The sequence below is a fragment of the Eptatretus burgeri genome, chromosome 10 (assembly GCF_056783735.1).
Source record: "Eptatretus burgeri isolate ZD-2024b chromosome 10, Ebu_testis_v1, whole genome shotgun sequence".
Lineage (NCBI taxonomy): Eukaryota > Metazoa > Chordata > Myxini > Myxiniformes > Myxinidae > Eptatretus > Eptatretus burgeri.
Genome location: NC_140970.1, coordinates 89,916,061 through 89,943,594, shown reverse-complemented (window position 1 = coordinate 89,943,594; position 27,534 = coordinate 89,916,061). Strand labels below are relative to the sequence as shown.

Below are 27,534 nucleotides of genomic sequence, written 5' to 3'. Positions count from 1 at the left end.
CAATTGGCACCAATTCAGGTGAACTTATACAAGGTGTTGTCAAGAATTGGCATGAGAAAATTAATATACCAGAGATACAATGACAAAACGGGGGAGGTTGGCACCAGAATCAGTGCACTTTGAAATAAGATACAGTCGACTATGACCTGCGATCATCACGTTAAACTATCAACAGCAAATACAACCAGCCTGAAGATACCACAAGGTCCGCATTTAAAGCAGTCAATTACACAGAGGTAAGGTTATGCACAAAGCACTAGATATGGGATATGCAAAGCACCAAATACAACATTTAACTTAAACATCAGAAGTACAAAGCAGCCGACCACGGCGGGTGCTGACCACAACCACACTGCAACCACAACCACACACGCATCACCAGTAGTCACACACACAATCTGAACTCCTCGTATAGTTTTTATACCGCTGTACTCGCTGTCATAAGAGCTGCAGGTGACGTGTCTCGGTGTGGAATCTTCTGAGGACCTTCTCCTTCCATTCATTCAGGCATTTACGTGTGAGGTCTCTCTCGAAGGTCAGCTGTACCAGTTGTGCCTTGCGTGCATGGCGCATGGACCGTCGATGGTCAGTGAAGACATTCCTCAATGTTGAGAATGAGTTTTCACACATGGCAGTGGATGCACCAAATATTAGTCCAAGTCTCATAGCAGTCACTACACTTGGCATGGCTTCCAGCGTTTTGTGGTACGTTGAGAGGAGTTTTTGTTTTGTCCATCTCTCGTTTGGCTGCTTTTCTGTCTGTGAGCGAATAAACTGCTTTGCAACCACATACTCCGTTTCACTGATGGTTGACTTTGTTAATGTCATGATGTGCTGGAGCAAGTGGGGTCCAAAAACGTGCCATTTTCAGGATTCAAGGCAGCGAGTGAACGGGCGAGTTGTGTGTTGCGCTCACTGAAGCGCGGAGTGATCTCGCCAAGCACAGTGTCAATTGCGCTGTAAAATCCCTCTGCAGTTCCGTCTTGTCATTGTCGTTGTTTTGTCCTGTAGTCTCCAAAACTACAAACTGTTCCAGGTTCTTATGCATTGTGCGTCTCCGTTTTGGTGGTGCAGGTGTAGAAGTGCGAGCATCGTTGGCCTTGTTCCACAGATCAGTGAACTCATCCTCAGAGCGGAGTTTCTTCACGCACTCTGTAACACTCGCCACCAGTTCCAACCCCGTTAGCAAGTCCATGTCCTCTGCCTGCAAGAGTCTGTTAGGGCCATCTAACAACATCAACAGTTTTTGTACAAAGATAACAATGAACATGAAGGCAGGCACAGAGACTTCCCGCAAAAGCCCAATAGCCTCCATCCTCATCTCTGCACCGTAGGCGCGCTCTGCATCAATCTCCGACAGTAAGGATGTGATATCCTTAAAAGATCCTATGATCACAGACACGGTGGCTAAATGTCCCGTCCACCTTTGATCAAGAAGTCGTTTTAACCGCTCACCTTCATACTGTGCAGCAACAGTGGGCTTTCTGAAGAATTTGTACAGGCAACAACAAACCTTGAGGAAATCAGTGACAGCTTTCTCTGCTGCCAGTGCATGGATAACTACCAGATGGAGTTGGTGATTTAAGCAGTGCACATAGGGGATTTCTCTTTCCAATATCTCTTGCAACAACTTTTGCACCCCACCGTGCTTCCCAGCCATTACCGAAGCCCCGTCGTACACCTGACTTAATATTTTTGACGTGTCAAGTCCTGTTTTTGTCAGCTCTGCCATTATTAGGTCTGTCAATGTTTTTGCATCTCCAGCGTCGGCTGTAGCTATTGTGAGTAGATGCTCTGTTGCTTCATTTGATGCCGATACAAAGCGAATGATGATTGATATCTTCTCACATTCAGTGGGGTCCCTCGTCCCATCCACATTGATGGTAAACCACGATGTACCTACTTCTTCCACGATGGCATCCGTCACAACATTACTCAATGTGCAGATCAGTTCATTCTGCATTTCCGGACTAGTATAGCTTGCGTTTCGTGGGATATGCTTTATTATTTTGGCGAGCTCGGTGTCTTTTTTGAGTGTGTAGTTTAAAAGCGAGAGGAAGAGCCCACTGTGCCCGTCTGACATATCCTCAAAATTATGAAGGCTCCCTCTAAAAGGTATCTGATTTTTGGCGAGAAATCCCACAACATCTATAAAAGCAGACACATAGTACCGGTTTCTATTTAGCTGGTCAGCATTGAGGAGTGTGGAAATCTCCTCACCACAATCGATGCGCCTCTCATTCTCCTTCCACCTCAAAACACAAGTTAAATGTTCCTTTGAAGTTGCATGTTTGTGAAACCCCCTGCCTTTCACAACGGCATGTTTCCAATTCCGGTAGCCTCGCACAGGGAAAGTACAGTCCACTGGGCCACGTGCGGTGTTAAACTTCCTACATGGATAGCAGAATGCTGCATCTGTCTGCACACTGTATTCCAGCCATTCATTAGTCTGGTACCACGAGGACACAAACGAGCGACTCTTGTTCTGCAACAGATGGCCAGGGTACCGCTGTACAACAACTCGATTCGGTCTCTCACTTCCAACATCATCGGAAAGCGACTTGACAGTCACACCTGATCCCGAGGCCGCCGCCGAGCGTGGCAACCCGGCTGTCTCCACTGGGGCTCCAGCCGCAGGGCTGACGTTGCTGGCTTGGCCAGGTTGGCCAGCTTCTGTCAGTATTTCATCGACATGATCGTCTTTTCCTCCTCCTCCTCCTCCAACTCCTCCCACAACATGTCTCATCATCTTCTTCATTTTCGTCGCTTGCATTTTTTGCTTTTCTGAGCCATTTCGTTTCTCCATCATCCTCGTCTTTTTCTCCTGCTGCGAGCTCGTGCTCCGTGACTCGTCCCTCGTTCCTCGCGTCACTCATCTCGCGACTCACGAGATTTCACGGTTGACGGTTTTATTTATTAAATGATGCATCCATCAAAAACAGGTTTTATCTGCATAATTTCAAATGTAAGCACGATTGCAAACACACATATTTTTTATTTTTATTATAAAATTGCTTTTGTAAGATGGAGGGTTGACGGGTTGTGAAGGTCACGTGGTGCACGTGCACTTCATCTTTAATAATGTAAATTTATGTCTTTTCCTTAATCATATTATCATATTATGACGATATTACATTTATACCTAACTTACAACCAATCAGGTAACCTGCTCAATCGGGTCTCCATATCGAATACGCTGATTGGCTATTCCTTAAAACTAAATGATCCACGATATATTTAACCACACACATCGACATTCGACACGAGGTCTTGTGACTGTCTGTCGTCTTGGCTGCTGGCGTTGGTGCTTGCGTTATTATCTTTTATCTTGTGGTCTTGGACTGTGTTGTCTTGCCAATTGCATTTGGAGATGCGCACACTTGACTTATCTCTTGATTCTTATTCAAAGAAGGATATTATTAAAGAACAGTTTATCCAAGAAGGCCTAATTATTCACCATGTTGAACATCTGGAATAAGGGTTTTAGTTCACACAGGTGAACTTTTAAACAGCAAGTTCACAGTGGGCGCTCATCCTTAAACACTAAGTTGTTCACAGAGTTCAACAGGGCATAAATGGGTGGCGTACAAGTGGGGGGGCACCAGATGCGCCATGGGGGGGGCATTGCACCCAAACGCCCCTGCCTAGCGACGGGCCTGTATATATATATATATATATATATATATATATATATATATATATATATATATATATATATATATATATATATATATATATATATATATACTTTAAAACCGCTTGCCAGAAACAACCACACAGGCTGTTTCTTCGCTCTCGCGTGCCCGTACATGCGTGGCCATACATACAAAAAAAAACTTTCAAACCGCATGCCAGAAACAACAACCACACAGGCCGTTCCTTCACTCTCGTAAACGACGACTGGATTGGGGCATGTGTTTATCTATAAATGCGCATAAGAAATCGAGAAATTATTAGAATACAGTAAGTCATCACTATCCAGAAGTAGTGCATGCCCGTACGGAATGTTCACATGCATTCCACGAATTATCGCTCCATTGAAGAAACAACTGCTGTGATACTTACACACAAAGAGTTAATTTAAATCCAAATTAAAATCAAGTTTACCTCCCTGTCTTTGCTAGCCATGACATTCGCTGCCATTGACCATTGCCACTCCTATGCCATGGTGAGGCGACAGGGTAGGATTTGTAGGAGACCTGAAAGTACAGTGTCATTAGGTATTCCATGTTTGAATTGTTTTAGTTCGAAAATAGTTTTAAAAAAAAATAGTTTGCAAAGCATACCACCAAATTGAGATGTATTTCGTTGGCAAGCATGTTGAGTAGAGCTGAATTCCTTAACACTTCCAAAGGCCACACCGTTTTGACAATTGGAAACAAAAAAAAGTTGTGCACTTTTTTTGATAAATTATTTTCAGAACAATTTTTCTTCAATAAATAAATAATAATAAAAATTGTCTCCATGTACATTGTACACATCTTTATCTCGTTAGCACCTCTTCATAAACAACATTGCTGAGGAAACAGCGCTTCTTCTTTGTTTCGTCGTCCAGGGCAAGAATGCGGAGGCTGCTGGATCTGCCCAACGTTTTGATAAATTATTAGTTTTAATGGCCAATTATTCAATTAGCGCCAATGTATTTTGCCTTTTCGCAAGGAAACACATAAAGAGAAGAGAAGAGAAAAAACCCGTAATGGCGAACGCGGCTGAGGTTCTCTTCCCCATTGGCCACGCCTACGCAGCAACGTGTCCTGTCATTGGTTGGTAAATAAATGGCCGCAGCAACGTGTCCTGTCATTGGTTGGTAAATAAATGGCCATAACTTGGGAAGCACTTGTCCGATTAATATCAAACCTTGAAAAGGCACATTCTCAGGTCCCCAGCAATATACCTTGCAAGTTTCAATTAGATCGGACTAGTGGTTGTCGAGAAACAGCGGTCACAGACACACACACACACACACACACACACACACACACACACACACACACACACACACACACACACACGCACACACACACAGAGATTGCTGGAATTATAGATCGACAAGTGCATGCCCGTAGGTGAATGCCTGTACGTGTGTGGCCGTACATGCAAAAAAAAAACATATATATATATATATATATATATATATATATATATATATATATATATATATATATATATATATATACTTTCAAACCGCGTGCCAGAACCAACAACCACACAGGCCGTTCCTTCCCTCTCGCGTGCCCGTACATGAGGTCCTGCTCAACGCGTGCCTGTACTCAACATGAAGTTCCTCTCGGAAGAAATCAGTATCATCGTATCGAGCAAGGTTGCGATTCTCACGGTGAGCCTGCTCTCGTCTCGCACGGTGTACGTCCTGATGGCGCAGGGCATCCCTTACTTGCCGGTCTTCTCGCTGGTGAGGGATTTCTTCTGCACGACGCCTTGCCTCGCGTTCAGTGTTGTCTGCCAAGCGAGCAGCTCGTTCTTCATCAGTTTCTTCTGCACGACGCCTTGCCTCGCGTTCATTGTTGTCTGCCAAGCGAGCAGCTCATTCTTCATCCGTTTCTTCTGCACGACGCCTTGCCTCCCGTCCAGTGTTGTCTGCCAAGCGAGCATTTCGTTCTTCATCCGTTTCTTCTAAATGACACCTTGCCTCACGTTCAGTGTTGTCTGCCAAGCGAGCAGTTAGTTCTTCATCAGTTTCAGCTGCACGACGCCTTGTCACGCGCGTTGCGTCGCGTGTCAAGCGAGCAGCTCATGCTTCGTTAGATTCCATTGCGTGTGCATGACGCGCAGCTTCGTTCCTTCGCTGTCGTAAACAATGACTGGATTGGGGCATTGTGTTTTTGAAAATCGAGAAAGAAATCGAGAAAGTACAGAAATCGAGAAAGAAAGAATACAGCAATCGTCACTGACTGGAAAAAAATCGAGAAAAAATCGAGAAAGAATACAGTAATCGTCACTGACTGGATTGGGACATTGTGTTTAAGAAAATCGAGAAAGAAATCAAGAAAGTACAGAAATCGAGAAAGAAAGAATACAGTAAGTCGATAAATCGAGAAAAAAATCGAGAAAGAATACAGTAATCGTCACTATCCGGAAGTCCAGTAGTTAAGTCCTCACTGTCCGGAAGTTCGCATATCGCAGTTAGGATTATTCGCAATTTAGTTTTAATGGCCAATTATTCAATTAGCGCCAATGTATTTTGCCTTTTCGCAATGTCATCGCAAGGAAAAACAAAAAGAGAAGAAGAAGAAAAGAAGAAAAAAAAGCTTTCAAACAACCACACAGGCCGTTCCTTCACTCTCGTAAACGACGACTGGATTGGGGCATTGTGTTTATCTATTAATGTGCAGAAGAAATCGAGAAATTATTCGAATGTACACTCAGTCATCACAATCCAGAAGTGCGTACGTTGTAACCCGTAATGGGGAATGCGGCTGATAATCTCTTCCCCAACGGCCACCCTACGCAGCAACGTGTCCTGTCATTGGTTGGTAAATAAATGGCCATAACTTGGGAAGCACTCATCCGATTAATATAAAACATTGAGAAGGCACATCCTCAGGTCCCCAGCAATATACCTGGCAAGTTTCAATTAGATCGGACCAGTGGTTGTCGAGAAACAATGGTCACAGACACACACACACACACACATTGCTGGAATTATCGATAGATGGTTCTTCATGAAATTTTCAACCATGGTACAAAATGGTTATCACCATGACAAGGCCAGTTTTCATAGTTAGTCAATCCATTCCCCTACACCGTCCAAGACTCATGTAATAGCTTGTAGCTGGCATCACATGTAGGATTAAGGACATTACGAGAGATTACAAATGTGCTTTTACATCAATTAGGAAATTAGGAGACAGTCAACAAATCGACACAAAGTGATATCAACATTACTTTGAGAATATTGATATTACGTTAAAGGTTACTGCTTACGGTGGCTCTTGGCTATTCTGTTATATATATATATATATATATATATATATATATATATATATATATATATATATATATATATATATATATATATATATATATATATATATATATATATATATATATATATATATGTATGTATGTATGTATGTATGTATGTATGTATGTATGTATGTATGTATGTGTGTGTGTGTGTGTGTGTGTGTCTGTGTGTCTGTGTGTCTGTGTGTCTGTGTGTGTGTGTGTGTGTGTGTGTGTGTGTGTGTGTGTGTGTGTGTGTGTGTGTGTGTGTGTGTGTGTGTGTGTGTGTGTGTGTGTGTGTGTGTGTGTGTATTGTTGCAGGCCGGGGGTCGGTGGCGAGAACGACCGCTAGGTGGGGGAGGTTACGTCGGCTCCCACCAGACTCCCCGGAATTGTAGGCCGTCGCTCCTGATATTTCCGTGAGCCGGCGGGTCACTGAACCGACCGTGGACGCCAATATCTCAACCGCGTAGCGTAGGGTCTTTTTGTCTATAACCAATTTTCCTAATTAACTACGCGATGTCGACTACCGGGATTCCACGCCCTCGGCACGTCTTGCTGGAACCGGGTCACTCTACCGACTACGATAGAGTTCCAACTACTGACTACCACATCCGGTTCGGGTGCAGTCGAGCGGAACTGCCAAAGCCATGCCGGCAGAGATGAACGGATTATCGGGTAGAAAAACACGGCTAAAACTCAGATCCGAACCATGCTGGACCAATGAAGGAAAAGACGGAAACGAACTGGTAACATTTCTACAATCATTTATTTACAAATAATTTACAAGAGAAAAAGGACACAGGGCAAGACTTATCGCGGAAAATACAAGCAAGAATTTACAATGATGGAATAAACACTTAAACAGTTTCTACTTACCAGACGGCCCCACACACTCAGACGCACACCCAGATGATTTATTAAAAGACTCCCGCAGCCAGAGAGGGAGAGACGAGCTGGGGGTCGCAGTTCTCGGTACCTGAGAGTCTTTGTGGAAAGGAGTGCTCCGTGGTGCGGCACCTGATAATGGTCGTGCGGCTCGGTCCACAGCCGCACGCGTGGAGACCGTGTCTGCGAAGAAGCCCGAGTCGAGTAGAGCGGATTCCGAGGCGGGGATCAGGGCCAAACGCTCTCCGCTCTCAGGGTTGCTTCACAAACTCCAAGCTTTGGTCAGTCAACTTTGTTATTCTGTCTGTCTGTCCCTCTGTTCGTTTGTCTGTCTGTCAACTGCCTACAGGCAGTGCCGGTGCCAGCCCACACTCAGAAGGGGACCATAGTGGCTGATGTATATATATATATATATATATATATATATATATATATATATATATATATATATATATATATATATATATATATATATATATATATATACATATCAAATTTAATGATACTTTTACAAGACTATGTATTTGAATTGAAAAAAACATACCACCATTTCCTGGCGCATGACGTCACCACAGTCCACACTGTTAATGGTGGGCATTCCAGTTGGAGTATCACACATGCAGAGCAGAAGAGTTATAGTTAGTTTAAAGGACAACTGGATAATTAGTAACACAAACGATGAAGAAACATTTGAGCGGCACTCATAAACTACAGTGGGGTATAATCTTCATCCTGATGAAGCAGAAACAGCACTTAACATGGAGGGAAGAAACGCAGGTGTAAAGCAGATAAAGGATGAAAATTCAGCAAAACTGTCTCGTATCAGCAGCTACTTCAGTTGGAGTGCTTCTGCTTCGACTTCAAATTGTAAGTATTGTAAATAAAACTTATATTCAGCTGTGTGTGTGTTTAAGACTACTTCTGTGTCGATCTGCATTTTGCAATGGGTCCCCAAATTGTGGCCCACAAATTTGTTTGGCACCCGGCCCAAAAAAGGTTAATCGGGCCCTTCCTACAGGTCGCAATTTTAAACTGATCTTCAAGAAACTTCACCACCTGGTGGAGTTCATCATAAGCAAGAAGCCTATTGTTTTTGAGGTCAAATGGTCAACATGAACCAAAGATCAATAACTTCATCAGATTTCTGAAATTATCAATTTTTATCAGAATCACTTGAAACTTGAACAGGATTTGTAAATCATGTCAGTGAATTCAACCACCAATTATTTTTAAGGTCTAAAGGTCAAAAGGTCAAATGGTCAACATAGGCCAAATTTCTAGAATCATCCATTTTCATCCCATTGACTTGAAATTTTAAGAGGATTTGTATATCAGGTCACTGAATTCAACCACCAATTATTTTTGAGGTCAACATAGGCCAAAAGGTCAACAGAGGACAACAGGTCAACATAGGACAAAAGGTCTCCAGGTAAAGCAAATAGGGTTTCAGGTTGTATTCAGAGAAGGTGCAATTATAAATCAAAAGAGGTGGTGTTAACATTGTACAGGAATTTAGGGAGGGCCACATCAAGAATATTGTGTGCAGTTTTTGTCACCACAACTTAGGAAGGACATAGATGCCATCGAGAGGGTTCAGCGCAGGGCGACTCGATTGATTCCGGGCCTAGCTAGACTTAGCTATGAGGAGCGGCTGAAGGAGACAGGGCTTTATACACGAGAAAGGAGGCGATTACGAGAAGATATGACAGATGTTTAAGGTTCGGAAAGATGGAGATAAAATAAGTGCAAATGAATTATTCGACACAGTAGACGGTGATAGGACCAGGGGCCATAGCCTGAGAGTAAAGAAGAGAGTTAAGATGGTAGTAAGGCAGGGGACTTCCACTCAGAGAGTAGTTAATGCATGGAATGGTCTCCCTGGAAAGGTATATTGGACGTTTGGAATAAAATGGACGGATTCAGATTAAATTTGGTGGAGAGGTTGAGTGTGTGACGAGGAAGATTTTATTTGATGTTGGTGAAAATCTGAATCTGGATACGACAATTTGTTTAATTTATAAGTGCTTTTTCACCATTGAGAGATGGGGCCAAAAATAATATATATCATGATATCTCAAAAAGGTGTGGATGAGTCTTGACAAAACTCGGCAGACGAGTTGGTTCGGTAACAAGAATCAGCCAATTAGATTTTGGTTCAGATTCGGATCCAGATACGGCCGATCAGTGGGATACAAAATGTAAACTGTTTAGCCTGGCGAAGGTATACACTCAACCGAGTACCGTTCTAGTTTGTTGCTGTTTTCCTGCATTGTGGATGGTTAAGGAAAGAAACATGGTGTAGGATTACATAACTAATGGCTTGCTGTTGTTCAGTTGGGATTGAACATCTAACGAGTACTCCAACGAGTACGAACATCAAACCTATGAATAACACAATGGAAACTGATGCTATTTATTTCACACCGTATAAATTATGTCACAAGGCTGTCAGGGTGGCCGAGAAGTTTGCACACTCGCGTCTGGGCTGCCAAGCCGGGTTCAAATGTCGACCCAGCTATTGTTTAAAGAAAGGAGTCGCTTGGAAGTTAGAAGAAAGTTCTTCAGGAACCGAGTGGTCTACGACTGGACTCTCACAACACGTTGTGGAAGTTCAATCGTTCAAAGTTAATTTGAACAGGTATTGGTATTTTTCGTGGGGGGTGGTGGGAAATGAAGATTTGACCTTCAGTGAAACATCATGCAGGCTCACACACTAAGTTTTGCTGAAGCAGGGAAGAACATCATCCCACCTCATATGGGATGATGGGACGATGGGATGATGATGAACTGCCATCCTGGTGTTTCACATGTATATCAGAAAAAACGTTAAGCTGAAAGACCCCTCTGCCAGCACTGTTCGTTGGTGGACGTTAAAGATTCTTCTGTCTTTCATGAAGAGTGGGCGACTCGTGAACAAATTACAAATTCCTGCCCAAATCGCTTTCAGTCGAACGTCAGCACTGTCCAACCGGTTCGTGAAAGACTTCGGTGTGAAATGCTCCCCAACTTTTCCAGCTCAAATTATTCCCACCTTGGGGACCCCAAGGTGGGAATAATTTGAGCTGGAAAAGTAGTAGTACTCGTAGTAGTAGTACTCGTAGTAGTAGTAGTGTATGGATTATTCTGTACATTAGGAGGAAGGTACACACTCATACCCCCACTTAAAGGTCTGATCATGATTAAATTTTCAGATTCATCACCCTTGGAACACAAACCAAGACAGAATAACCCAATTACATCAAGTAACCCGTCTCGAGCAACTCGAGGTTTACAGTCCTGTTCAAATTTACTTTCAAAGGTCCAGGGCAAGTGAATTGCTTCCCACAGAGGAATCAGGTGAAGGGAGCAATTTCGAATAAATGTGTCATCCATAATAATCAATATTAAAAGTACTTAATTTGTTCATCAATAATCGATTTAAAGATAATATATTTAAGCAATGAACCCAGGTTCGAATACAGAGCAAGACATATATTGTCCGAATTAAGCCAACGACAAATGATCAGAAATATTTGCAGGCAGGTGCATCGGAAGTGGAGGGACCGAGCGGACAGGTTTGGACTCGACTCGGACAAGACTGACCTGCCATGCTGGCGTCGCACGCCCCACCGGCCGTATCTCGCGCACTGTGCCCGTGAGCACGATGGTGGCGCGAGACGCACGCTCGAGCAGCGGGGGTTCCGTGCATGCCGGCACGGCGGTGAAGCAGAGCGAGAACGAGGCGCACAGAACGCACAGGATGGCAGGAAGGGATGAGAGAGAGAGGCACGGCCGCCGTACCCGGGTACCCCGTGCGGTGTCCATGGCGATTCCGCTCGTCTCCGTCCTGTCTCCTTGTCTGCACCCGTTTGAATCAACCCCCTCCCCCCCAACCACCTCCTCCCATTCTACGTGCGTCCCTCACTCCTCCCTCCATGGCCGAGATGGGAAGATGCAGAATGGCCGCACACAGGCACGAAAGCTAAAATCGTGGGAATGTTTTTACAAGGTGAGCACAATCCTCACCTCCCACAAGTTTATTCCCCCTTCAACCCACTCCATAAGCAATCGATTCCCTAAAATTGGCAATGATGTATTGATATTGGTCAGCAGTCACCAAAGTAACCCTTAAAGCAAGATTGATGAACAGATCCACTTCATTCAACTGCCTTGTTGTATGCAAGTCACTTGTGGAGGAACTCAATTGTCAAACCACTGCACTAAAGTCTACCATTCTCACGGGGTTGTCACAGACAACTGCGTGGTTCAGTGTATATTCTAAACCTTTGTCGAATAGAAAGTGCAACAAGTGCTTTATCAATCCTAAAACCATCAGCCAAAGTGAAATTCGATTGAATTTATTTACAGTCCATTCATATACAGGTGGTTCTTCAAAAGAAGAGCATGAGGAGGGGGGGGGGGAAACCCCCCTAAATTTACAAAGTAGACATGCAGGTACAAATTTCCATTGTGCAGTGAACCTTGGTCTTGCAGAACAAGCCTAAACAATGTAAAGTTAGGATGACACCCAATGTGTAAATAAGATAGTATACCAAATCTACTCAGCAAGTAACAAACCACTTGGTTCCACTCAAACTCTAACAAAAGAAACACAAAGAAAATGCATTCAGGCATGTTTATTTAAATTGAGGGAATGGGAAGGATAAAACATCCAATGTTCAAAGGGCAGTCAATACGTAACCTTAAAATGACAATTATAAATTCGAGAATGTAATGTGCGTAGTTGTAAACATATGTTATATCTATGGGGAGGAGTCATGTTTTAGATCTGGCAACATTGAGTACGACATCAGTGGAGCAGTTCCAAGATGGCGGCTCCCTTAGAACAATGTTGTGTCATCCATTTCTTGGGAAGTGAGGACATGAATCGCAGAATGGAAATGCAATATGGCGACTCTTGTTTATTGCTGCAGCATGTGTACGACTGGGACAGGAGGTTTAAAAGTGGAGTGTCCAGTGTGGCAGACGCTGCTCACAGCTGACACGAGAACGGCTGCAGAAGTTGAGCGCGTGCTAAGGGAAAAAGTCACGTTATGCTGGATGAAGTTGTCTCCAAATTGAACACAAGCCATTAACATCATTCACAACATGCTGGGGTTCCACAAAGTGTCTGCAAGATGGGTGCCCAGACAACTTGACCAAACTGAAAACCCCACTTTTAAAAACTTAGTCAGTCGTACACCTGCTGTAGCAATAAACACGAGTCACCATGTTGTATCTTCATTGTGATCCACACCCTCACTTCCCAAGAAATGGACAGAACGTTGCTCCTCCCTGGTGCTTGCATCAAAGGAAGCCGCAATCTTGGAACTGTCCAACTGACATCTGCTCAATGTGGCCAGATTGAAAACAGGCAAAAAAAACAATGAATATTTCCATCTTATCCATGAATATTTCATGTCTACAACTACACATTGCATTCTCAAATTTATAATTGCTATTTTAAGGATACTGATTGACTGCCCTACAGATGATCAAAAGACAGCACAATCAATCTTCCTCTTCCTCCTCTTCCTCTTCCTGGTTTATCTGGAAGTAACGGAGTTCATAAGAATCTTTGGCAGCTGCCACGACACGCAGCCAATCTCGAAGGTTGTTCTTCTTCAGGTACTTCTTGGTCAGGTACTTGAGGTATCTGCAAAAAAAAATTCCATGATTAATTTAGCAAAACCAGGCATGAACATTACTCAAAAATTTAAAGCAACCAACAAAAACCTGGGATTTTGATCGTTTATCAACAATCGCAAGCAATGACAAAATTGCATTTTTTTGCTCATCCGGACCTCAGTTGAGACTTTAATCCAGGTGAGCCACATTAATAATCTACAATCACGTGGACTCAACATCAATTCCACCGTTATCAGAATTGACAAACCTGGGTTTAACATGCAAATTTGAAGTTCATAATATATTGTACCCCGAGTAAACTTGCAGCTTCAGTCAAATTCTGTGCATGAACCATTCCATAAAAACCAAAAACTGTTTCTGCTATTCAAGGTTAATAGGGAAAGGCAGTGTCCAGGGAATGTAACCCAAGCAAGGGCAGGCTAAAGAGGTAACTATTGAAAGAAAAAAAAAGTTTAACAAGGAAGCAGACTGTGCAAACTGACCGCAATAACAAAGCCAGACCTCACCGTCAAATAAAATCAGATTTTCTAATTTACCACCGTGGCAATCAGATCAACCATTCAATCAGAACTCAGTCTGGGGCGGTATGAATCATCACAACCACAGGAAGCTCTCCGCACACAAATTTAATTTAAAGTTGGACAAATCAATAAAAGTGTCGACAAGGTAACCCAAGGGAAATGTTCCCACAGATTGATGCAAAAAAATTGTTTTAATTAAAATATATAAACAATAAAAATAGAGCACCCCTCCCCCGACAACAAAAAAGTGGGCTTTACCGCTTTGAAAACGCGATCTGAGATGACACCATGATCTTGTTCTTACTCCTTTCAACCTGGACGGACGAATTGTCTCCGATCTTGCCCGTCTTGCCATTGACTTTGATGCGTTCCTTCAGGAACTGTTCCTGCAGTCAGAGGTGGTGGAGGGGCAGATTCTAGGGAAGGTAACCCTAGAGTATGCTAGGGAAGTGACCCTAGCCAAACAAGTTGGTTGATAAATGAACAAAGCAGAGTGATCCATGCCCAACCATGACCCATGTCATAACCAATCCACATAAATCTAACATTCCTCAATTCATAATTGCACTTTAAAAACCCCAGAACCATGGCATTCAGAAAAACCAATCAAGACATCAGGACTCAATAATAGGGCTATGATCATCACAGAACCATGGCAAGAAACTTGAGGAATAAATTTTGCCAAAAACCAAAATTTTAAATTACTAGATCAAAAATCAATGATTCTGAAGGAAAAATAAAATAAAAATAAAGTGCACCAGCTATTTGAATGCTGTTCAACCAGATTCCACAATAAAGGTTTTAGTGGGCCTGGCAATTTTAAATTGCTCAACATTACTCGAGCACAGGAACTGAAGGTCAATATTGACTCGATCTACAACCCCAAAGAGGTATCAAAACAAATTTGTACCATCATGTCATTTAAAGCAGACATTGTAGGAAGACTTCCAATTCACAACCATGGGAATTTAGCAGCAACAAAACTAGACTGGAGAAAAATAAAAGGGGAGGGAGAACAGAGATGGTGCATACAAAGTTGGCTGCATCCATGATCCCATCTTCAACGGGATGAGTGCAGTCCAGTGTGAAATGCAGCTGTTGCCGTTTCTTCTTGCCACCTTTCACTTTCTGAGCAGCCAACTTTCTTGCCTGCAGAGATCAATCAGTTCAATGAACCAACTCAACATTATTACTGGGCAAGAGACTTTCAACAATATGCAACATGGAACCATGTTACTTGATTGGAGATGTTAAATATTCATTTCAAAACAAATTAGAGCACAGAATAGTGCCAGTTTAAGACAAGCAGCGATAGGCTATAATGTATTCTCTCATTCAACCCTAACTTAACAAACACCTACCATGAGCCTGACACCCTGCTTATGAAAAATCTTTCATTATCCACTTGATTTCCTCCATTTAAGACTTCCTTTCTTTAAAATTTTCATTAAAATATTTTTTTTTTATTAAAGTAAGAGTACAACATTTATGCCCACAATGCTCAGAACAACCAATCCATCAAGACTCAGCCTGGGGCGGTAAAAAAAAATCATCATTGTATTGTGGGTATAAAAAAAAAAACCCCCAAAAAGGAGGGATGATGAAAACATGTACATGTATGGTCCCCAAAAACTGAATCCCACGCCTGGCTACAATCCCAAATTCGAAGCTCAACACATCGAGCCATTCATTCTTGTTTGTGGAATCGACCCCTATACCTGTTATCGCAAATATAAACCCCTCGGTCCCAAAGAATGCCAATCATAACCACATGCTTTTCCCCTACCTTTGCCGACCCACTTCATCCCATTAATCTGATAAAGGTGTAGACCTATCAGAGCACCAGGAACCGACATTCCCAAAAAATACAAAAAAAAAAAAAAAAGTCGATTTCTGCATACGATTAATACAAATTCATTATTTAAAACATGCATAAACTGTATAAAGTCAGATATTAAAATTACTTCACACGAAGAGAAAATAAAATAAAACACCAAACGATTCAGCGAACCACATTTTTACCAAGTCAGCATTTGCAAATGGACAAGGCCAATAAACTAAAAGGACCGTAACCCATCAACTAGGCCAATAAACTAAAAGGACCGTAACCCATAGACTAGGACAATAAACTAAAAGGACCGTAACAATAAACTAAAAGGCCCGTAACCAATCGACTCGGCCAATAAACTAAAAGGACCGTAACCCATCGACTCGGCCAATAAACTAAAAGGCCCGTAACCCATCGACTAGGCCAATAAACTAAAAGGCCCGTAACACATCGACTAGGCCAATAAACCAAAAGGCCCGTAACCCATCGACTAGGCCAAGAAACTAAAAGGCCCGTAACCCATCGACTAGGCCAAGAAACTAAAAGGCCCGTAACCCATCGACTAGGCCAATAAACTAAAAGGCCCGTAACCCATCGACTAGGCCAATAAACTAAAAGGCCCGTAACCCATCGACTAGGCCAATAAACTAAAAGGCCCGTAACCCATCGACTAGGCCAATAAACTAAAAGGCCCGTAACCCATCGACTAGGCCAATAAACCAAAAGGCCCGTAACACATCGACTAGGCCAATAAACTAAAAGGCCCGTAACCCATCGACTAGGCCAATAAACTAAAAGGCCCGTAACATCGACTAGGCCAATAAACTAAAAGGCCCGTAACCAATCGACTAGGCAAAGAAAGTAAAAGGCCCGTAACCCATCGACTAGGCCAATAAACTAAAAGGCCCGTAACATCGACTAGGCCAATAAACTAAAAGGCCCGTAACCCATCGACTAGGCCAAAACAGCCCCCACACGCAATTGACCGAAAGTCGCCAGTGTCAGGACTTGTTAAACTCGTCCACAAAAAATTGTTGGAAAATCTGATGCTTCAACATGAATATGTGAAATTTATGAAATGTCGCTCGCAACCCACACCCATGTTAACAAAAAAACACGTGGAACGAGAATGGATCGACAATTAAAACTATTAAAATCAGCCACACGTGAATGCACTAAAATTACCAACAAGTAAAGAAAACGTACAATAATGAAGTTTTAAAAGAAATCGATAGAGCAAATGCGAAAAAAAAATACAAAAGCATTTAGAGCACAAAAAAACCCGAACCCACCGCTGGAGACATGATGAAACAAGAGAACGAGCACGCATGCGCATCCTCCTTACATAGGGCTACGTTGGAGTGTCGTCATCACGTATGATGTCGTCATCACGTATGATGTCGTCTTGACGCACTTCCTTTGTTTCACGCGAGACAAACATATGACATGGTTGTCAAAAAAAAAAAAATTAACATTGTCGAGGAGTATATTTAGCTCTATCTTTGCGAAGCAATATATTTTCACTGTGAAAGAGACGATTTAAATTCACTATAAACATGAATTTAATTTTCACCCAAATCGATCTTAATAATATTACAATTTAATTCATACCCTCGACAAAATATGTTAAAACAACAACGAATGAATTATCACCGTACATGAAAAAAAAAAATATAAACAACAACAATTTCATGATTACCACACGTTAAATATCCATCTATAATTCCAGCAATCTGTCTGCGTCCGCGTCCGCTGTTTCTCGACAACCGCTGGTCCGATCTAATTGAAACTTGCCAGATATATTGCTGGGGACCTGAGGATGTGCCTTTTCAAGGTTTGATATTAATCGGACAAGTGGTTCCCAAGTTATGGCCATTTATTTACCAAACCAATGGGAAGACACGTTGTTGTGTGGGCGTGGCCGATGGGGAAGGGAAGCTCAGCCACGTTCGCCATTGCAGGTTACAACGTACGGGCTTCCGGAGAGTGATGACTTCGTGTATTCTAATAATTTCTCGATTTCTTAGCGCATTTATAGATAAACACAATGCCCAAGTTATGATCGTTTTCATATTAGACGGTGCATAAATTTCGGTAACATCAGAGTGCTGGTGTGCTCCGAACCAGGAAGTAAAAAAAATTTCTCTCTCTTCTCTTCTCTTTTCTCTTTTTGTTTTTCCTTGCCACGACATTGTGAAAAGGTAAAATACGTTGGCGCTAATTGAATAATTGGGCATTAAAACTAAATTGCGAATAATCGTAACTGCGAATAATATACGAACTTCCGGGCAACGCACGTACGGGCACGCGGGAGCGAAGAAACGGCCTGTGTGGTTGTTGTTTCTTGCTCGCGGTTTGAATTTTTTTTTTTTTACGGGCACGTACTAGTATATATAATAGCGACAATTAAATTAATGTAACGCCAATATTGATTTATGAAAACTGAGAACGGTCAAATGGGTGACGATATAACATGCAGCACAGACCGAGCGCGAATAGAAGGGACAATCCATGTATTACGTATGCAAAAGTGGCAAAATTTTGACCGAACTCCCCTCTGCACGGCCTCTCGTATAATTTACAAGGAATTTCACAAACACCCAGGGGGTCAAATGGGCTTCACAGACATGGCGTGCTGTAAAAGGTTGGCTGCCAAAAATCATATCGATATATATCGAGGAACAGAATGTATATGGACAACTTTGCCACCAAGCTACTGGCAATCTGGAGGAATCCTCTAAACAACATGATCCGATACTGTTACGAATCTTGCAGCCATTTGCACACAAACAGACAGCAGCCCCCGCAGTTCAGTTATTTCGATAAGTATGTGTTTATAGTTAGGGTCCCGTCCTTCTGTCTAATGGGTTAATTTCATGTGTGCACTGTGGGTTTCTTTATAATCGGGTTTTTTTACATTAAATCTCCCCTTCGCTCCATCATCGCCATTATGCACGTGTTCGGGGCCACGGGCATAGGCGGGGTGAGGTCTACTCCGCCCAGCGAGATGGGTGTGCCTCGTAACCAATGAGGGATAGGAGTACCTCAGAAGCCCCCGACCAATCCGAAGACGAGTTACCTCAGGGCGGCCCCACCCAGCCAGATGGGATGTTCGCCACCGTCCAATCAGGAGGCAAGTGGGAGGGGAAGAAATCCCTCGGACCTTGCATAAAGGGAAGAGTAGTGATTCATCATGGCCATTGGTCTTGGGGTGCATCACTGGAGTCATCTCGCCATTGCTTTGGTCTGTCGTCGTCGTCTGCGGTCGTGCTCTGCAGTCTTTGCGGGGCTCCTTGTGGTGGTGGTGGTTGTGGTCGAGCAGCCAGGATCGTGGGCTCGTGGATTTCGGGTTGTGGGTTCGAGTCCCACCGTGGGGGCTTAGAGTTGGTGTGACCGCACGGGGCGGAAAGGTACCCGGCCAGGCTCTGTTCCCCCAGCTGAACTATCCTCTTCGGCTGGAGGACCGAATAAAGACCCGACGGGGTCCATTTCTTTGGGTGTGTGTGTGTGTGTGTGTGTGTGTGTGTGTGTGTGTGTGTGTGTGTGTGTGTGTGTGTGTGTGTGTGTGTGTGTGTGTGTGTGTGTGTGTGTGTCTGAGTGGGCCCTGTCTTTAAGTAGAATTGCTTAAGTGTTTTCTTTTTATTGTACATTGCATTTTATTCGTGATTAAGTCTGCTCTGTGTCTCCCTCCCTTATAAATAAACCCTCTTGTTAAATGTTCCAGTTCGTTGCCCGTGTTTTCTTCCATTGATCAAGCACTGTTCATGCTTGAGACCCAGTAAGCCGATTGGGCTGTAAGTTGTCGTTTGGACTGACGGACTTTGGTAATTCCACTCGGTAACACCGGACCGAGGTCGCTAGAGCGACCCGGTTTGACAGAGTCTGTCGAGGGTGTGACTTCCCCGGTAATTTGACAACGTGGATACTTAGGTATATTGAAATTTGGCTATTAACCCTACCCCACGCTGTCAGAGAATTGGCGAGCAGAGTCCTGAAGTGACCCATGACCTTCGGAGTTGTCCGTGAGTTACGACCTAAATTCCGGGTGTTTGGTTGGAGACGGCTCAACTACTCCACCTGGTGGCCGTTCCTGGCCACCGACCCCCGGCCCACAACAATACGTGAATATGGTGCCTTGAGCAGTGATGAGCCATTACGGTTTATCCATGTCCCACGAATGGACCGAGAGAGAGAGAGCGAGAGAGAGAGAGACAGAGACACGGAGAGAGACACTGAGAGACCAAGAGAATGACATTTGACATTTTGTTCCTCTTTATTTCCAGGAATCATATACCATTGACAGGTATATAGCGAGTTTAGCTTCGGAAGACAAATAATTTGCTAAAAGACACTCACTTTTGCATCGGTAAGAGATACTAAAACCGAAGATAAAAACACAATGTGTAAAAACAAGGCCTCGCGCTCGGAGTACATGTGAATGATGTGATAAAATCATAAAAAGGGGGCCAGCCATGGGCACTCAATAAAAATGTGGAAAATGTTTTTAATAACACCACAGAAAGGACACAATTCCGTGTTGCTGAAACATATATGATGAGACAAAACATTCGAGGGTAAAATGTAGTGCACCACCTGCCACTGCAAGTCTCCAGAGCGCTTGGCAATGGGCGCCTTATACATAACAAGCCATTGAATTGCAGTGGATGGAGTAACCCGGAGCATCCTCTTCCAGTGAGCTTGCGGTTCTGGATGGTCTATAACACACAAAAAATAAACAGTACGTTTTTCCATTGAGTTAAATAAACCTTGAATAAAAAAACCTGGGATAAAACCTTGAAAGTGATGGAAAGGGGTGTTGGAGCGAAGGTGTAGAGTCCAACTGTGGAGTCCATTTTAACCTGGACTGCTTGAAAAAGTGTAGAATTACAGAGAAAATTCTCCCTACGACTCGAATGGACCTAATTCCAGTGGTCACAGTGACCTCGGCAGCTGGCTTCCACTTGTAAGGAAAAGGAGTTCTAAAATGTTTAACCTTGGTATATCCAGCATCAATAAAATTTTGCATAAAATTGCGATCACCACAAACCCCTTTAAAAATAGGATTTTAAAAAATGGGCTCATTTAAAAACATTTTGAGAGAGTAGCTACTGTCATCACGGCAGACGGTGACTGCCTGTCATGCCTCCAGCATACTTCGATAGAACAGGAGCATTGATGTGATGTCAACTTTCTTGGTGTCAATGAGAAAGAGTTCCTGATCATAGCCAAGTTTCCCTGCCTGCCGAAGCAGGCAGTGAGCGAAGGCTTTCCAAGAACCATCCGTGTATAACAGCCTGCACAATGAAAGGGGGCGAAAAGCCATCACTTTGCTGGTAACGGCAACCAGCCCCTGTCCTCCTTCGGCAATAGGCAGGCTTAGCACACCGGGTCGGAGCCAGTGCTTTCCCCAACAAAAAGAAGTCAATAAAAATGGATTGTAGTTATTTTAAGAATTAAATCTGGGGGTTGTAGTGCCATAAAAAAAAGCCAAATCATTGACCCCGCAAGGTTATTAATTAGAAGGGTTCGCCCCCGATATGAGATTTGACTAAGTAGTCCCTTCTATTTCAGTAACCGTCTCTCAGTTTTATTTATTAAAAATTCCCAGTTTTCTTAAAACGAAATTTTGAGTGCCAAGAAAGACGCCGAGATAAAAAAAAAATTCCATCCCATGCCCATTCAAGTTGCTTGGGCAGGGTCAGAGGAGTGGCGCCATTTTGCGGACCGAGATAGAGAGCTTTGCTCTTTTTCCAGTTCACTTTGGTGGAGCTTGCCAAATTGAATTCATGGACACAGTGGACCAAGGCAGAGACATCCTCATCTGAGTGGATAACCGCACAAAGATCATCCGCATCTGCAATTACTTTAACTGGGTTTGTCATTGGTTGGGGAAGAAAACCTTGAAGATGTACCCGCAACCGAATGAGCAAAGGCTCGATTGCTCGGGAATAGAGAAGGCCGGATAAAGGGCAGCCTTGACGAATACCTCTATTCGCTGGGAAAGGCTAACATAAAATGTTGTTAACTTTAAGTAAACTAAAAATGTTGTTATACAGGAGCTGTATGATAGAGATAAAAGTTCCCCCAAAACCAAACCCTCATAAAACAGAAAAAAGATAGAGGTGATCAACAGTGTCAAAAGCTTTTTCCTGATCTAGAAAAACCAAACCAACATTTTTTTCCTCAAGAGTGCAGATATCAATCATATCACGCACAATGAAAATACTGTCATGTATTGTTCTTTTTGGAACACAATAGGATTGATCAGGGTGTACGATTTCCCCAATCACGGGTCTGAGCCGGTTGGTAAAAACCTTTGAGAATACTTTATAATCTAAGCAAAGCAATGATATAGGACGCCAGTTGCACGGCTGCTGAAGGTCACCTTTTTTTGGGACAAGGGGAAGTACAGCCCTGCAACAGCTTACGAGTAATGGTGTTGTGGGCTGGTGGTCGGTGGTGAGGAAGGGCCGCCAGGTGGAGCAGTAGAGCCGTCTCCCACCGAACACCCGGAATTGCAGGTCGTAACCTTCGGACAACTCCAAAGGTCACGGGTCCCTTAGCAGACCGTGGTCGCCAATATTTCGACGGCGTGGGGTAGGGTTAATTGCCTAATTTCAATATACCTAAGTACCCACGTCGTCTAACTACCGGGGAAAACCACACCCTCGACGGACCTCGGGCGGAACGGGCCGTTTACCGAGCCCAATCCGGGTGTAAACTGAGCGGGGATTACCAAGATCCGTCGGTCCAAATGAACAATTACAGCAACACGGCCTCCCTAATTCCCAATATGCACTGTGCTAAACCAATGAAAGAAAGTGACAGACAACGAGCTGGTACATTGAACAATCGGGGTATATTTATAATGGGACAGGGGAGCACAAAAAGAGCAGAGTTAAATCGACTATCAAGAAGGAATGCAAGTAATGTACAAGGCACTTAAACAATTGCTACTTATAGACTGGGCCCACAGACACACACGCACACACCCAAAAGAAATGGACCCCGTCGGGTCTTTATTCTGTCCTCCAGCCGAGGAGGATAGTTCAGCTGAGGGGACAGAACCTGGCCGGGTACCTGTCCGCCTCGTGCGGTCACACCGACTCCAACCCACCACGGTGGGACTCGAACCCACGAGCCCACGGTCCTGGCTGCTCGACCTCCACGAGGAGCCCCACAAAAGACTGCAGACCACGATCGCAGACGACCACGACGACAGACCAATGGGCCAAGAGCAAAGACGATGACAACGACTCGACTCTCCTCTTGATGACGACTCTACTCTCCTTCTTCTCCTATACGACAGCTCGCCACCTTTTCTTATCCTCCCCCCCCCCCACGGTTTGAGGGAGCCGCTCTGGTGTAACTAGCCTCCGGATTGGACGAGGGGTTGTTGGGTGATCAGTGGCCTCCCCTTATTGGTCGGGCCGAACACTCCATCTGGCTAAGGCAGAGTCGGCCCTGAGGTGATGAGCCTCCTGATTGGAGGAGGTCCGGTGGGAGGGGGCAACGACCACCCTCCCCCATGCATGTCTGAGAACCCAGACAGAACAACCAGGGGAGCACCCTATTCTCCATCTACCCTTGTAGCGGGGGGGGGGGAGGGGGGCGATCTCGGGTCGGCTGTCAAGCCGGCCGCTGTCGATTGGACGAGCTCACGGTGGGCGGAGGGAACCTCACCCCTGTACGTGACACATTGCATGTGGGCGATGGCGACGATGGTGCGAAGTAGTGAAGGGTTGATTTGAAGATGTAAACAACCTGACTATAAAAGAAACCCGCAGCGCACACATGAAATTCCCATTAGACATAAGGGACGAGCTATAAGCACATACTTATCGAAATAACTGAACTGCGGGGACTGCTGACAGTCTGTGTGCAGGAGGCTTCCAAATCCGTAACTATATATATATATATATATATATATATATATATATATATATATATATATATATATATATATATATATATATATATCGAGGAACAGAATGTATATGGACAACTTTGCCACCAAGCTACTGGAAATCTGAAGGAAGTGTGGGGGAAAAATTTATATTAATGTATTTTAAATTGTAACAAATGGAGTTTCAGAAATGTAACTTTTATGCTGCAAATTGAATTGGCTGTCATTTCTGGCCAAAAGACTTTTGCCCTAAATGATAAGAAATGTGTTGTTCTGGAGCAGAGTGACCGAGCTGATAAATGAACCTTTGCTTAGAAAATGTACGAAGTGGCTTTTTGTCTAAAAGACACGTCTACAGTCTGGGTGAATATCCCCCAACCTCTCTCTCTCATGGAAGTATAAAATATTTTGAAAGGCACATTGTTCTCAGTGCAAGCACGTGAGGAAGTATAGTTTCTCAGTGGCTTGTGCTCCTTGGAACTGACCAAGTACCAAGTTAGAATAAAACTCTCTGATGTAATGTGGAAGTGAATTGAATCGGGTTGGTCTAACTGTTAACTAAAGTAAGAATAAATGAAATAGAACCAAATAATATTGCAATCAAATGGGGATTCTTAAGTTCATTTTACAAGGGTGAGAAGTGTATGGTGTATAATTAGGAAATAAATTGTTTCACAAGGAAGGACTTGTGTGGACATCAGTTTATCAGTGTCGATAAGGTTTTTGTAGGATTTTATAATCAAGTCGGACAAACGTTAAACTCTGTCTGAAGTCAAATAGGATTCCACAATCGGCCAGTTTGAATCCTTCAGGAGGACAACGATCACAACAAGGTGGGTTTAAAAAAAATCCACATCAGTAGCCTCTAAACTACATGACCCTACATGCGAATATGGCGCTTTTAGCGGTGATCAGCCATTACGGTTTATCCATGTCCCACGAATGGAAAAGTTAGTTCTAACAACCCAAATAGACCATAACTAAGAAATTATGACAGCCTGTACCAACTGCAGTTCCTCCGACAGACCCAGCGGTGCTGAAAGAAGAGATGACATGGCTGGTCAAGACATCACATGCTGTTGGTGACAACATTAGCGGAGTTCAAGCCACATACGAACTCACCCTGACCATCAGGGACAACCACAGGAAATAGTTTTCCGATGTCTTCCTGCTGCTGGGAGGCTTTCATCAGGCCCACAACTATGTGAAGGCCATCTGCAGTGTAATGAGGGACTCTGGTGCAGAAGATCTCATTGTGTCAGCCGGCTGATGTAACGAGGGAACAGTGAAGAAGATACTCCACAAATTCGTTCACCATCAGCAGGAAGGCAACTGGTTGGGGCATCTGTGCAAGTCAGCAAGAATGCTTCCCTACCTCACAGCATCTAGGCACTACAAGTATGGTCAACATTCCCTGCCTCTGTACTTGTCTGAGATGAGGACGTGTTATGTTCACGTGGTGCATTGCACTGGTTTTGCCGTGGTCGCTGTGGCTCTCAAGATGGGTTTCTTTCTTCCTTATTTTTTGTCGTTTTGTTTTGATCCTTCTGTTGCGGGACCTTCCTTCCCCCTTCAAGGCCTCATGCGGTCTCGTGCGAAAAAACTGTGGATTTTTTGGGTGGGGAAAGCAAAAAAAAGTAGTGGTGATGAGGAAACGAAGGTGTGAGCGTGCGCGACAGGTGCGAAGGCTGGCAAGAGGGCGAGAGAAAGAAAGGCGGCAATGAACGCAGGATGTGCAGTCTGGCTTCTGACGAGAAACTTGGCCTCGAAGACCTCCTTTGAGGATTTGAGTGATCCTTCTGAGGGCTGCCTGTTGGAGGCACCATCTGTGTTGAAGACATTGAGGTAGAGGAGAGCCTCACTGGTGCACGTTGATCGGAGAGGGAGCAGAAGTGTTTCCTCCTCCTGAGTGTCACCTGAGCTCACCTGAAGCAATGTGTGGCTTCAAGGTGTTGTAGGAATTACTCCAGTTTGTTCGTTGGTGAAGTTTGAGAACACATCCAGAGAGAGAGAGAGGGAAGGATGGTGGTGAGGCGTCATCCTTGAAGGGTGGCCTATGGCTGTGGCGAGGCCGCTGGAATGTCAACTCAAACAGGCCTGAATTCTTCTTCCCCCGTCCCCCACATTTCTCCTTTACACATTATTTTTTCTACATTTTGGCAAATATTCCTTTGTTATTTTGCTTCCTTCCCCACCTTGGGATTAGTTAGGGACATCTTGGGGGTCGTTGAATTGCCTTGTCCATATTGTCTTGGTGCCTGTCTGTCCTGTAGTTTATTGTTACCACAGAATATATTTCATTGTATTAATTTTTTGAGTAACGTGATTTATCCATTGCTTGGTGGTGTTTCCTGCGTTTCTTTATCCTCAGTAAAACATTGGTATTGCCTTACTGGATTTGCATACGATACAATGTGTTGAAGAGTGAGTGGGGGGGGGGGGGCGTGTGAATTGCCATCAGAATTCGGATGTCTATCATCAAGGCATCAAGGGCACTATCTGAATCCATTTCAGGTGACCAGAAAAAAAAGATAAGATAACCATTGTGAAGCTGAAGACATTCCACATCCAGAATGCAAAGACCAAGAAGTCCAAAGACCGGGCCTGCAGACCCGGGGGAAAAGTGATGAAGTTGCAGCCCTCCTGCCAATGACTAGTGGGGGTGAAGTCGACATGGTCAACTTCATCGGCACTCATTAATGCAACAAGACACCCCCATCATTGTTCAATGAAGATGGAACCATGAGAGCTGCAGGAACAGTCTGGTTAAAGTCCTGAATGGGGGAGACCAAAGTGAGCACTGCTCCTGATCTACCACAACAGAAGTAGAAAAGACCTTTTCGTCTTCCACAAAGACGAAACCTTTGGACCAATTAGTGGGGGCAGATAACAGCAATTTTTGAGAGGAATCGTGCAAATGATGATACAAGCATCAAATTTGGCACATTTTTGTTCTCCAGGGGATTCTAATCAAATCTGCCTGATTGGCCATTTGAAAATCCAAATTTTGAAAAATTTGAAGAAAAAAAAAAACTTCAAAAAAGTCAAGATCACGAATCAATGTTGGATGCTGGCTGAGATTGGTGAATGTTTCAGAAACATCATCAAAGACGTTCCAAGTCTGCCATGCAGTTTTCTTCCTTTTACCGCGGAAGGCAGACACGACGTCACATCCAGTGAACGCATGGAAGTATGGGATCCCTCAAGCTTTCTCAGGCCCTACATGGACTACCATTGCAGACTTGCAGAAACTACCTCATGGACTGGAATCCATAGTGCCTCGGCTCCTTGGCCAAAGGCAAGCCACATGTTCTCAAGACCTAGTTCCTGTAAGGATGGCAGTACAGATATTGCTATGACTAGTATGTCCGTGTCATTAGCCTTAATGATAATAGACGTGCTACCATCCGTCGTTGCATCCCTGGCGTGTACAAATATTCGAGTGTCAGCTTCTTCATGACAACATGGAGACGCAGCATCCAGTGACTTCCTCATGTTGCTAATGGCATCTTCTCCTTTTGTGACGATGACTGTGCTTGTCGTCTGTGCTTCACACATCTTTTCCACAAGGAAGTGAAACAGCTCAGTCTTGTTGCTGTCATCTCGAAGAAAGCTTCCCCAGTTACTTGGGGTCTTACTGGTTCCTGTCACTCTTCTTCCGATTCCTTGCCCCCTTTTCGACCTTGCCTCGGACTTCAGACTTGACTTCTTGTACACATCAAACACTACGTCCATCCTCTCGTACCTGACACCATAAGATTCCACCTTTGGGATGATATCTTCTTTAGCATAGTCATCAA

The 27,534-nt window shown here is 43.8% G+C and overlaps 2 protein-coding genes and 1 non-coding gene across 3 annotated transcripts in view; all 3 read right to left on the bottom strand.

The window, feature by feature from the left end:
• LOC147019084 (agrin-like) overlaps positions 1-11,721 on the bottom strand; it is a 182,989-nt gene extending 171,268 nt beyond the window's left edge. The window contains exon 1 of the mRNA XM_085899319.1: positions 11,434-11,721. Coding sequence (XP_085755445.1) covers positions 11,434-11,655 — 222 coding nt within the window. The 5' untranslated portion in view covers positions 11,656-11,721. The remainder of the gene's footprint in view (positions 1-11,433) is intronic.
• Positions 11,722-12,452: 731 nt separating this feature from the next.
• Positions 12,453-17,228, bottom strand: RPL22 (ribosomal protein L22). The gene is made up of 4 exons (XM_085899323.1): positions 17,121-17,228; positions 15,033-15,149; positions 14,259-14,386; positions 12,453-13,486 (listed from the first exon to the last, which is right to left on the bottom strand). The coding sequence occupies exons 1-4, from the start codon at positions 17,130-17,132 to the stop codon at positions 13,342-13,344; spliced, it is 402 nt and encodes a 133-aa protein (XP_085755449.1). The 5' UTR covers positions 17,133-17,228; the 3' UTR covers positions 12,453-13,341.
• On the bottom strand, positions 15,496-15,563 carry LOC147019083 (small nucleolar RNA SNORD31). The gene has a single exon (XR_015049004.1). It is a non-coding gene; the product is annotated as a small nucleolar RNA SNORD31 (small nucleolar RNA).
• Positions 17,229-27,534: the final 10,306 nt, after the last annotated feature.

What these genes read in the sequence shown, in the direction of transcription:
- RPL22 (XM_085899323.1), bottom strand. An exon ending in TCATGGATGCAGCCAACTTT is followed by an intron (nt 14,387 to 15,032) that starts GTATGCACCATC and finishes CTCTGACTGCAG; the next exon opens with GAACAGTTCCTGAAGGAACG. An exon ending in CAGATCGCGTTTTCAAAGCG is followed by an intron (nt 13,487 to 14,258) that starts GTAAAGCCCACT and finishes TTTTTTTTGCAG; the next exon opens with ATACCTCAAGTACCTGACCA.